The sequence below is a fragment of the Drosophila hydei genome, unplaced genomic scaffold (assembly GCF_003285905.1).
Source record: "Drosophila hydei strain 15085-1641.00,03,60 unplaced genomic scaffold, DhydRS2 tig00000149-arrow-pilon, whole genome shotgun sequence".
NCBI classification, from domain to species: Eukaryota; Metazoa; Arthropoda; class Insecta; order Diptera; family Drosophilidae; genus Drosophila; species Drosophila hydei.
Genome location: NW_022045678.1, coordinates 6,689,444 through 6,703,440, shown reverse-complemented (window position 1 = coordinate 6,703,440; position 13,997 = coordinate 6,689,444). Strand labels below are relative to the sequence as shown.

General features: G+C 32.4%; 1 protein-coding gene across 1 annotated transcript; it reads left to right on the top strand.

Moving 5' to 3' along the window:
- Positions 1-1,486: 1,486 nt before the first annotated feature.
- On the top strand, positions 1,487-13,695 carry LOC111594765 (lachesin). Its single transcript, XM_023308213.2, has 9 exons — positions 1,487-1,592; positions 2,243-2,361; positions 2,885-3,070; positions 4,798-4,912; positions 5,014-5,094; positions 5,255-5,386; positions 10,823-10,942; positions 11,414-11,587; positions 13,268-13,695. The coding sequence occupies exons 1-9, from the start codon at positions 1,487-1,489 to the stop codon at positions 13,693-13,695; spliced, it is 1,461 nt and encodes a 486-aa protein (XP_023163981.2).
- Positions 13,696-13,997: the final 302 nt, after the last annotated feature.

The following is a 13,997-nucleotide window of genomic DNA, read 5'->3' as shown; positions in this document are numbered from 1 at the left end:
ACAAAATACAAAAACTAGAATAAATATATAAAACAAAATACAACATTTTGCGGCTCTAGCTTTTAAGCTGTACAAGATATAAATTAATAACGGAATTTTGATCATGTTTTATGTCGTTAATAGTAAAACGACAAGAGTTCTCGATTATTTGAAACAAACTTGAAATACTCGTGATATTGTAAGTCTTTAGGTCTTAAAGTTGCTGAGATCGACGAACAAAGCTAACCAATGTATACAAATTAAGCCTTTCCTGACCGAAACTTGGAACTAATTTTTTATACCCAGAACCCATTTAAAATGAAAAATCAGGATATAATAGTTGTGTGAAAATGTATGTCAGGAAGTGTGAGACTCTTAAAGATTTAAATCCACGAAAAAGACGAAAGGCTGAGTCGATCTAGCACTGAACGTCTGTCCACCTGTTCTTATTAGAATTAGAAACTTGCAATTTGTTGTATTTCCTTATATAGCATGCGCAAATCAAGTTACATCAAGTTCGATCAAAATCATAGATAAATATTCGCGTTTTAACGTTACTGAATAGACACGTTATTGAACTTCAATTATTATGTCTTGTACGTTTTTAGAGCTTGAGAGTCTAACTTTTGCATTCGGTTTCATGAAAGAGTTTTTTACTAAACTAAAAACTATTCAAGAGAATATGTAGATAATATGCTGAAAATTTATGCGCAGCGTTGAGCAGTTGTGAGTTTAATTCCTAACGATGTCCGTTTTATAGCCTGAGCCAATTGGAATACAGGATGTACTAGTTTTGTGAAAATGTATGTAAAATTTATAAAACCAGCATGTATGTATATTTATTATTGATCAGGACGACAAGCAGAGTCGATCTAACCATGTCTGTCTCTGTGTGCATCGACCTCGTAGGCCACAAAAGCTAGAGACTTGAAATTTTAAATATATTTTCGTTTATAGCATACGCAGAATGAGCTTAACAATTTTTCTAAGATAACCCATCCATTAGTTTACTGCGTGTATTCCATATTTCCTGCATGTTTCTATGCATAGATAGCAATTTTGAAGTAGGCCCAGATTGGTCGAGGTAACCTAGACGATAGATATCTTACTTGTAATATCTTGTTTGATCAGTACAATCCAATTTAAATATGACTGCATTTTAAGTCTTAGATCTAAGTTTCGAAACAAACCTTAAAACTTTTTCATAAGTATTTAACTAAAAAAAAAAAAATAAAAATGAAAATATATGTATATAAAATAAAAATGTATATATATTTCAAAAATATGCATCTAAACTTCTTTCTCTTTTCAGAAATATCATCGAGTGCACCATAAGTTAACAGTGACAATACTAGACGATAATTCTGATATATAATTAAGCGAATATCAACAGCAAGGGATCAGCTCGAATAGCGAGATTATTATTCATATTTTATAGGTAAGTTTTGGAAGTACCTGAAGATCCTTTGACGATCAGAAGCCTGACATTTAAATGAAGACTGCCCCAATGACTCAGACGCAATTCTGCGTGAGGACTTTAGCCTCCGTAATACTTTTGTTACTCACCGGAATATTGCGCACGAAAGGAAGTCATTCAATATCAAATATACAAGGTAGGATTTCATTTAGTTTGTCATCCTTGAAAGAAAACTTCGTAATTTGTTTGGAAAATATTTACATATTTCTAAATTAGTATTACGAATATTTTTCTTGTTAAGAATTTTTATTATTTATTCTAATATTTCTGTACATACGATTTTCTCGCTGAAAGTACATCACAAGCTATTGTAAATAATAAAGTTCGGAAAGTTCTGATGTTTCACCAATTTCCACGAGGTTTTTTTATAATTTTTTTATATATGATTTTCAACATTTGAAAATTTTTCTTTGCGTGGATTATATCATAGTAGTCGAACACTCATTGCTTTTAACTCAAATTTATTAGAAACTTGTATTTGTTTTTATCCAGATGCATTTCAGCAAACTTGACAAATTAAAATAATATTTAGAAAAAAACTGACCAACAAAAATGATTTTATTTTGATTATTTTTTAAGAAATCTTGACTACCCTTTGGGTTGCCAGTGCATCATACGGTGTGATGCTTTTTACATTTCGTTAATTAATTCTTTACGTTTTGCTAGTTTTTGTTCATAATATATACACACACATGTATATATAAATGTATACATGCACCTGTGCTTATAACACACATTTCTCGAGCATTCCCTTTTTTAATTTTTGTATTTTCTGTAAATTCAAAGGTCACAACGAACCTGATGAAGTGGGACCGCATTTTTTGGCACAACTAACAAATATTACCGTACCACAAGGTCGTGACATATCTTTCACTTGTGTTGTTGATAACTTGGGACAATATCGGGTATGCTCTTTATAATATAAATACAAATCTGAATTTTTAGTACTTATGTCATTCAAAATATTTAATTAAGCTTACGAACAGCAGAATAAGTCACCTTTTCCTAAATATCTATATGGCTAAAATGTTGCTATATTTATACACCTACATCAGCTTTTATTAGCTTTAGTCAATATTACATATAATTGTGAAATGCTTAAGTCTAAGATCTATAAATATATGTATATATTTTAAACTAGATACTAGACTAAAACTAATATCCTATTTTCATAAATATACATAAGTCAATTATTTGGTAAGCGTGTGTACTACGTGCTTTACACATACAGTTGCACAAAATCTTCGGAATGTGTAAGTGTACGTTTATATTAAGACCTGCCAGGACACAAAACGTCCTGCTACATGCATAGTTGCAGGTGAAAGTAAGTAAGTTCATAAGCTGAGCAGAGCGCGAGGGTGAACTTGGCAGAAGCAAAGTTACATTACTTACCTTAATGCGTGCCTGGGTCTGCTTTCGCAATTTCAGGTGGCATGGATTAAATCAGATTCAAAAGCAATACTTGGTATACATACACATATGGTATCTCTAAATCCAAGATTATCAGTGACACACAATGGACACAACACCTGGAAACTTCACATATCCCACGTGCAGCTAAATGATTCTGGCAGCTACATGTGTCAAGTGAATACAGATCCCATGAAAAGTCTGGTAAGTCAACCTCAGCGCTACCCCTGACCCTTAGTGGTCAGCTATTCAATTTTCAAATGCTTAGGTGTTGGCAGAGTCAGTAATCTTATCGCCATATGTGTCTGAGTCCTAGCTTATGTGCGAGCTATAAAATAAGGCTTTAGCACAGGTAAGCACTACCCCAAAAGCCACGGCACGTAGCTGTATAGATTTCGTGGCTAAAAATTGAAATATTTATTCTTATTTCAATATTCAATATTGTTCAATATTAATTTTGATAAAAGTTAAACTCACTGCGACTTAATAATTTCAAAGTTTATTTATTTGTATTCTTAATACAGAAATTTATACACCAGCAAACGTATTAATTTCAAGCAAAGTATTAACTATTTGACATTTAACACTCAATTATTGGCTCGATTTTATAAATTAAATAAAGTATAATATTAAATAAATTACTACCTGAAACAGAAAAAAGCTTTGTTTAGCACATTTTGATTGCTGCTGCTGCTTTTCGTCTGATACACATACATTCGTCTGATACACATACAATGCCTGCGTACTGACTCACTCTATTGACTTACCATAAATTAAATATATGCTTAGGAGGGCATGGGAAATGGGGAAAAATCAAATCTTCTATTATTCAATCAATTGCGCGCAACTGTAATATTCTGTTATTACATTTACGTATGTTTTGTTAATTATTGCTCCTTATCAAATAGAGGCATACGATTGACATGTCATGATTAATTTCGAAATTGATCGGCTTGAGTGTGAAAATGACGTCAAAATAGAGCTGAAACAAGTAAGAAAGCTCTAGACGATTGACCGACTAGGAGATACCCTTATATTCGTGTTTTCGAACATTTTCAATAGTTTGTATCGGGAAGAAAAAAAAAACAAATAAAGACCGGCATTACGACACCAAGATTCGGCGAACTCTCAAATCAACTCTAATAACCCCGCCACTTCATAAGTAAAAAAACGTTCCTTCGCCGCCTGGTACCAGAACCCAGAATTTTTCGTCAGCGAGCGCCACCTCTACCAACACCGCCACTACACACCTTGTGCGCGAAGTTGCAAATCTCAAATTAAGTCGCTGACGACAATTCAAGCACAATTCAATCTCAGGTTTGATTCTTCGAATACAATAGATTACACGCATTTCAATGTATGTGTGCATGTGTATAGGACTTTATGGGGTCCGTCACGCCTCCTTCTGCCTGTCACGTACATTTGCACAAGACCATTATACCCTTATTATAGCATTTTCAATGGGATCAAGGTATAAAAATGTTGCAGGTTGAGCTTTTCGGCACAAATAGTATAAAATATCTATTTTAATCTGTTTGAAAACCTTGTCCGACCTCGCAATCGAAATTTTAAACTACGATAATAAATAATTTTAATCAGTTTTGCTTACCAGCAAAAAATTTTGCAGACGAAGTCACCAGTAACTCAAGATTAATAATTTAGAGTTGCTTTTCTGTTTTACCACGCTAATATGGGCATAGATATCTAATTTATATCTGTTTAGATGCGAGTATATATTCAAAATTTTAAGTATCGAGCTCTGATAGTGTACATCTCTATGTAACGGACGCACTGTCCTTTCATCAGTACCTACTTAACCCAAGAAATCCAAGGCCTGTAAATTTTAAATTTAAAACTAGCAATATTTATCCATTTTTCTTCCTTGCTATTTAATAAAATATTTTTCATTATGTTGTGTTATTTTTTAACAGTCGGGATATTTAGATGTTGTGGTTCCACCTGATATCCTAAACCATCCTGATGAAAATATCGATGAAGGTGTTAGCACAGAAGGAGGGAGTATTTCCTTACTCTGCAGTGCCACAGGTACTTACCTATCACATTATTATGCGTAATATGAGAACAAATAAGGTATGCAAGAGTTTACATCTAATTAATCAATATTTCTTCTCATTATTATGACATAGGTGTACCAGAGCCTATGGTTCAATGGCGACGGGAAGGCGGCAAGGATATTATAGTCAGATCGGAAAGTAGAGACAAGCAAGGTGTATATTTTAACATCACAACTGTGTTTATGAATTTATATAGTTTAAACATTTATTATTATTATTATTATTATTATTTACAATTGTATTTCACTGTGATTAGTGATTGTAAGGTATAAAGATATTAAAAATCCATTTTACTACTATCTTAATATTCAAGCATTCAAGTCAGTCGAAGGCGAGCGACTGACTCTCACTAATGTTCATCGTACGGATATGGGTGGTTACCTTTGCATTGCATCAAATGGAATTCCACCTTCAGTGAGCAAACGCTTCGATGTTCACGTAAATTGTAAGCTATCCATGTTTAGTTAATTAGAAAATATAATATAAGTATTTTAGGAAATAATTATTTTTACAAAGTACGAAATACTCATTCATTGAATACTGGCTCCAAAAATTTGAAAGATATTTTTTTTCTAATTTGCCACGCCCTCAAGAGGCTTACACATTAACATTTTTTTTAGATCAATTGAGGGATTAAGCAGAGCTTTGCTCATTAATTAGGACCCATATCAAATGCTATGCAAATTGAAAAAATACTACGTTTGTTTCGATATGCCATAAAAAGTCAAAGTTTCTAGCTCTAACTCTATAGAAAATATATTTTTGCAAATTGCCACACTCAATTCTGGTTGTAGTCACAAGTATATATATATACAAATATATATATATATATATATATAATTTCAAGTATCTAGCTCCAAAAGTGTTCAAAATAAAGCTGAATTTGTAAAACACTATAACTGTCAGATCCGATTTGCCGCAGTAACGTACCAAATTTTAAGGTTTTTTTGGTCACATTAAACAGCTGAATCAATATACCCAAATATTCCTCTCTTCATATATAAGACCGTCTATTGTTGAGATTACATGCCATCGACTATTACAGTTACAATTACTTTCTAAACAATATCGTTAAATAATTAAAAAAAACTCGTAAGAAAGTTCTAGTCGGAGCTAGTACAAATTTGCGAGCTCACATCATTGCAATCAAATTCATGTTTAGTACTTGAACTAAAATATGCATGGTAAAGCGTACGAGAAATAGTTTAATAACTACATTTGTATCATGCTCTCAATTAATACCATTAAAACGGAAATAGCTATAGATTATTTGAATACTTTATATGCGCTTATTATAGGCTCTGAGGTCGACGACAGAAAGACATACAAAAAGGGCTAAAACAAAAACTTAACAGTTCACTTTAACAAACCCATTATGCCCTGATTTTCCGTTCTTAAAGTTAAATATTTTAAATTTAAATAAAAGACATATGAGATGAAGATGAAGTACAATTTTAAGCGAACCAAAGTCAGATTTAAGATATCAACTATGCAGACATCTGAACAAGTTGTATATATGGGCGAAACAAATATAAATGAAATTACTCTTAGACAAATAAATTTCTTAGTTTACAGTTCTATTATAATTACTATGCAAGTGTCTATATTTCCCACTGTAGCGCAATATAAAGTTTCTGCAATAACTTCTATTATTGCTATAATATTATCTACTAATAATATTCGATCGTTAAGTTGTAAAGTTGAATAACTTTTTTTCCGTGGTAGACTATGTATATAAATACATATAGAAATCTAACAAAAGTTCACGGTACAAAAAAACAATTTGCATTTATGAACCATATTAATTCTTATATTAAATAAATTCAAACTCTTACTTATAAGAGAAGTTTTTCATAGTTTTTGAAATATATGTCAACTGCTAAATACATTAAGCTATCATCTATTTTGATCCCTTAATCCGAACATAAAATTTTTTTTTTTGTATTATTAATAAAGCAAAAAAGTAGTCCACAGTTGATGACTATTTTGTTGAGGATGTGTAAAGCATTTATATTAGGCTGGCTTTCCAATATTTTGTTCTCTTTCTGCGGGACTGCATATTTGAAGCAGTTTGCTCTTTTATTCAAATCCATTCCTGAAATAATAAAATTTTAGTTGCGGCATTTTCTTCTATAAAGAATGCTCAATACCTTAAACATGCTGTTGGTGTGGCAAAAGACACAAATCAACACCATGAGATTGTCAAGTCAAAATCAGAGTGGAAACTTACGATAGTCACACTTCATGTTCAAGCCAGGGCGTATCAAATGTACACACATGCAACTGTATGTGCGTCCTACCATTATAATAACTGCTAGCAGAGAGCAATGCAGCAGAAGCGAAGCTGGCAGCACACACATTGAACTATTGTCATGAGTTATTATTCTGTTTACTTCGTATGAGTGTGTTGAAGAGAGAATGTATAACAATATATATATATATATATATGAATATATATATATATATATGAATATATATATATATATATATATATATTAATATATATATTAATATGAATATATGCATATACATGAGAGCCGTTCTAAGTACATACATGTACATCAGTATCCAGCACACACACTGTAAAATTTTGCAATGTGAGCAAGTAGTAAACATTTGAAAATAACAACTCCATAATTGTGAGGGACTGGGCAATCCGGCTGTGTAAGTTGTGTATATTGTGTAGCTAGTGCCAGAAAAATAAAACTACAATTTTAGGCAATGTGTCTCCGTCAAACACAGTGGAAAACAGGCTGCAAATTTTCAAATTTCTACTGGTATACAGGCCAACTGCTAATCCATTGTTAGACTTTTGACCACACTGAAAAAACGTTTGCTTACATTTGTAGCCAATCAACTGTTTATATGGGGCAATTAAAAGTTAGTAGCAAAACCAACACCAATTAATTAAATTTTTTGTCGTAGATTTAAAAATGCTGTTCTTTGAAAAACGATTTTTTGGTGTTCTTTTCCTGTTATCAAATTTAAATTTCAGCTGATAATAACAATTTAACGTGTATACATGGCTAAATATACATAAATTGAGCTCCGAATCTGAACAGGCCTAAAAGATAAATCTACCAATTATTAATCGAGATTAAAAATAGAAAATATAATTTATTTTTCATCAATGTTCATGACGCGCTAATCTTTGATGAAAAGGCGAAAGATTATTCGTTCGTCCGAAAATTGAAATTAGAAAATTAATATAAGAAGTTGATTTACCAAAAAATCTATACGACCTAATGTGAAAATATAAGCAACAACATAAATTTAAAATTGCGCAAATCCACTACAGAAGGACTGTGATGATATTGATTTTGGAGAAAAGCTTTAATAATGTTCTAGTGTTACAAAGGGTGAAATCTTTTTTGATGAGCGGATCAGTGGACTTTAATCCATTTTATTTATGGCTTAAAATTATCCTTCAGTTACAACAACAACAACAACAGCGTCATCAGTAGCAACAAGAACTCCTAGAGCCAAACACCACCCAACGAGAGGAAAAATAGCATGAGCCTTTACTGCATTGAAACAGAACATTACAGTTGTCATTCTCTTTCTCACACTAGGGTGGCACCCACACAACTAGTATAAAGTAATCCTATGAAAGCACCACCCCACCAGTATCCACACAGACTTAGCCAACGACTCACGCACCCAACCAAACAACTCCCGCGCTTCTAGGTTTGCCTCAGTCAGTGTAATCTGCTAGCAAAAGTACAAAGAGTAAACAAATAAAATGAAAAATGCTCATGTATCGACGGTAAAATACACTAAAATACAATTTTTCTGAAAATAAATAAATTTAAAAGTAGGAGACAGATATATTGTACAACTACAAAAATATAAATTGGAAAAAAATAAATATATATTTTTTTTCCTGGAATATCTATCAAGAATATATTAGGGTACCTGTAATGAAAGGTAATTTGGCAGTTCGTTCTGTATTGAACTTAAATCACTGGGTTGTAGTAACGCTATGGTAAAAATGCGATTAAATATATCATCAATATGTGCTATAAAAATATATTAATTATATGACAGTTGATTGTTTCTCTTGTAAGCCTAGTTTATTAAAAGGGAATTTTTCAAAATAATTTTTCTATCTACTTGCTACTGTAAGAATAACTAGAAGTTTAGTAGAGCTTGAGACACTTAACGAAGTATTTCACTTATCATAATAATATTTTACATTCCACATTATCAAAAAAAACTTTTTTCATTTAAAATCACAATTCTTTCTATTAGCGCATTGTCTTTGGTACGTACAAAAATAGCTTTGCAAATTATTTTATATCTAGAATCAAAGTTTTTAATAAGCTATTTCCCAGACACGGAGGGCAGTATATGTACCAAAATACAGCCGCCTACTAGAATGCTTAGCACATGTATGTATTTTTATGTGTGCGCTTATGTGTGTGTTTATTGGTGTATAAAAATGAATATAAGAAGGGTATCTGCTCGTCGTTTAGTTTCAACTAAAATAATCTTGCTTGATATTTTACTAGATGGAGAGCGGTGTAAAGATTCCCAAGCGAATAAATCTTGATTTGTCTATTCTAGAGGCTTTTGCTTTGAGCTCTTGTTCTGCTTGTTGAACTCTTTTAATCTAACAATATATTCCTGAACATTTCTCTCAAACCACTATTTCCTATAGTTATTAAATACGCCCGAATATGGTTAGGCTAAGGCTACCTTAGTTCGTTAAATTTATAAATTCTTCAAAAATTGATCATTTGGCAAAAAATTAATTAATTATTTTTGATTAAATTAATTAATTATTTTATATAGAGTTCTTTAACTCCGTTCGATTTATAAATAACCAAATATAAAATAAAACACTATCACCTAGCGTAAGAAAATGATAGTTAATTTTCAATCATCGCTTTCGTTTTCTCTGTGACTTTCAAATAATTGCCTTCTGAATGTACATACTATCACCTATTGTAAGTATTTACAGCAATTTCAATTTTAAAGCATCTAACATAAATGACAGCAAAGGAACTTCCAAGTTATTGCTATACGAGGATTCTCTGTGTATATGTAAAATACAAAAAGTTTGTCTTGCAAATGAATGCAGCAGCGTCACTCGTAAGAAGTTAGAGCAGTCATCATTGCGGTGCCTAAAAAAACAAGAATCTGGTCGGGTGTGCTCGACTAGGTGGTCAGGTGGTATTATTGTTTCGTAAAATATTAGATTTTATTGCCACTAGTTGTTCTTGTCCACTAAAACTATCCATAATCTTAATATAAAATATTTTGATAATTCAGAATATATGAAAATAAATATTTCACTTTTCATACTCGATGTGTCTAGTCAAGATTCCAAGACTATAAAATATAAATAATTTGATTATATTATTGTAGAGAACTACGAATGCTACTCTAATCTTTATTTTCCAGCACAACTCGTTCAGGGTATTAAATATTCGATCCACAAATGGCACTTATTTCCTGTCAAAATAAAGAGAGTATAAATGTATTGAGTAATATCCGCCGTGGTGTTCGCTCGTCCGTCATGTAGTTGCAAAATAACAAAAAACCAAAACTTTCACAGTTTTAAATCTGCAGTGAGAAACATTAAAATGAACACTAATAATGAATTCCATAATAGGTCGATGCAAATTCTGGATTCTGAATGAGTATGTAAAGCTAAATTGGATCCATTTTTAGTATGACTTTAAATTTTACAATGTTCTTTAAATTCAATAAAAATCTTATCAACATTGAACTTGATAAGCTTCTTTCTTCGCCTTAAATTCGATGAGCCAATTTCGAAAAGAGGTTTCAATAATAGTTGAATATATAATAATTTTCCTTCAAAAAGTCTTTGGTGCTTCTGTTTTTAAAAAATACTGACCACAATTTTATATTTCAGTTCCGCCAACTATTAAGGCTGTCAACCAATTAGTGGGAGCTCCGGTTGAACGGGAAGTAACATTAGAATGTATTGTGGAAGTTTATCCAAAACCTCTAAACGGCTGGTACCGCAACGAAGGTAATTTTGCTTTAATTTTGCAATAATATATTTTATATACCAATATTAAGTAAGTGCATTTAATTTCATCTAACAACTATCATCTTTTTTGATACCAATTTTTTTTTAATTATTACGGAAATTGCATTGGGAGTTATAAATGAAACTGCATTACTCATTAAAATGTATTAATTTATTTAATACTTTCAATAGATTTTCTTAAATATCTGTTGTTAAATAATTAAATGTTTAATTTTTACAATTGCACATATTGCAACCTAAATTAAAAAGGAGCTTTTACAGTTTGAGTTTTTGCTTACCTCAGTCCCACATGACTTTAAGCTATCAGGCGTATGATCTATAGAAGATGCGTTAGAATTACTTAACATTAAGTAATAAATAACACTTATTGTTACAGGTTGTTAAAAAACAAAGATTTCATTTGTTTACATATTAATAACTCAATTTCGATATATTTTTTAACCCTCTCAGGTAATGTTAAGTTGCATAATAGCAACAAGTACAACATCTCAGAAGCTATGATTAATCTGTACATGTGGCACCTTAATTTGACGATACGGCACCTGGCAAAATCTGACTTTGGAGCTTACAGCTGCTCTAGTGTAAATGCTCTAGGAAAAAGTGAGACACGAATTCGACTGCAAGGTAAGATAAAATGAAATGTATTTCAAGTTCAATGCTGCCCATATGTACTTTTTTTGTTATCCAAGTTACAAGACTCAAGCTAAGCCAAGTAGTTCTTTCAATTTGAAACCATCAATTCAGTGAATAATGAATGGGTGTGTGTGTATGTGTATGTGCGTGTGTGTGTATGCCTACATCGCATATGTAATTCGTTCAGTTTCCTGGCAATAAATCACCTAGGATTTTCGTCGGTCTATTATTTTTATCGATCTCATTTAAAGACGACTGAAGCATTTCTCTATCTTTCATCTGCGCAGTGGGTGCACATCCTCATGCTCGGTCTCAGTCTCAGTCTCAGTCTGTGTCTCAGGCTCAGTCGCTGTCTCCAATGCCAACGCAAAATAGAGCTGGAGCACTAAAACTAAGCATGAATTATTGCACAATCAGCGAAAAACTTTCTCTGTTCGCATTGCCACCAGCGTTGCATTCAGTTCATGGGCAAAATTTTAGGTTTCACTTAAGGTAATGATGGGCAAAAACCCCAAGAATTAAAAAAACATATCAGCCAAATATATATATATATATATTATATATATATATATATATATATATAATATATATATATATATTATATATATATATATATATATATATATAATATATATATATATATATAATATATATATATATATATATATATCTATTAGGCATTGTTTCGTTTACAGTAAAATCTAATTTTTATATACTTATTTACGAAATTGGAGAGCATATTGCTTTTCTGCAATGTCGTTATGCTGTTTGTGTACATAAAACTTCCAAATTTGGCATGTGATTTACGGTTTAGACCCTCTACAGATACACGAAGAACTTATATATATGCCCACTAATGGCATGAAAATCAAATCTGACCATATGATGATGATTCTGTGCAAGTTCTGTCACATTTTGAACACAGAAAAGAATTACAAAGCTACATCCATAGGGGGTGTGGCACACAGCAAAATGTATATCTTTAATAATTACAGATAGAAACTTAATATTATTGAGTTATAGGTAACATATATAGATTTGCTAAATCAAAATTGTGTGCCTTTTGGGAGCATAGCATACAGAATATACCCTGTACTTTCCACAATTTTGAAACCTATTTATTGATAAAATAATGTCTTTCAAAGTCTTCGAGTTGTCAATGTTATAGTTAGTTATATATATATATATATATATATATATATGTATATATATATATATATATATATATATATATATATACATATATATATATATATATATATATATATATATATATATATATATACATATACATATACCATTCCCATCTCATCTATATCTCGTTCGACATTTCATATACACTTGTATACATACATATGAACATGTTCTACATTTTGTGTTTTTAGGTTTATACTACCCAAGATCAGGCCACTACACCGACTCAGAGAAGACTAATCTAATATTAATATACTAAATGTATTTTGAATACAATATGAAACACGCAAAATTTTTTTATTACCGGGTACAACAGGCGATACAACAATGTTAAGCCCTTGCCATTGAGTTTGAATTTGTAATTGGTGGTATCCCACTGTTTTTTAAAGACTGTCTGCCATCCCATTTCGCTTGTTTTTCCCCTCGAACAATGTAAAGAAGCATTCAGCATTTCATAATTGGTGCAATTTCTTGCAGAATTACGATTACCGCCCAAGTCGACAACGACGCCAACACCTCACGTGCATACTACGGCGAAGCCGCGTCGGAAGCAGCAGCCCAGCCACAACAAGGGACTGAACGAAGTGGTGCGTGCCAAGGAAACCCATTTCTCAAATCAAATGCAGCAAGAGAACGATGTATTCGGCAGCGGGATTGGTGTGCCCCAGAGCCCCAACGGCGGTGGTGGTGCCGGTGCCGGTGGTATTATGGCAAGTGGAAACGTCAACGGCATGATAAACGGAGCGGAAGGTAAGTTACGATTTAGAAAATTCCACAAATACATGCTGCAGCACAAGCATAGAATGAAGTCAGGCATAAGAGGTAGTTACAAACACTCACATCCACATCTACCGGACCAGGGTATACTCTCAGTCTGCATACACATGCGACGCCTCCATCCATAGGGCACTTTTCTTTACCAAGGGACTATGACTTGGACAAATATAATGTCGCTGCACCAGGGCTGCCCTTTTAAGAAAGCCTTGGTGGCTTGCCTTTACTTCTTCGATCTTTGCTTCCTCCGAAACTGGGAACCAAAAGTACAGCGGACAACAAACCGCAACATACTTGTTCTTCAATCCACTAGCAGTAGCAGCAGCAGTGGCACAGTCCCTTCGGCCCTTTCAAGAGTACGTGACCCCCTTTTCAGCCACTACGGACTTACTTTGCCACCCATTTCTCTAGCAGTAGCAGCAGTAGTAGTCAC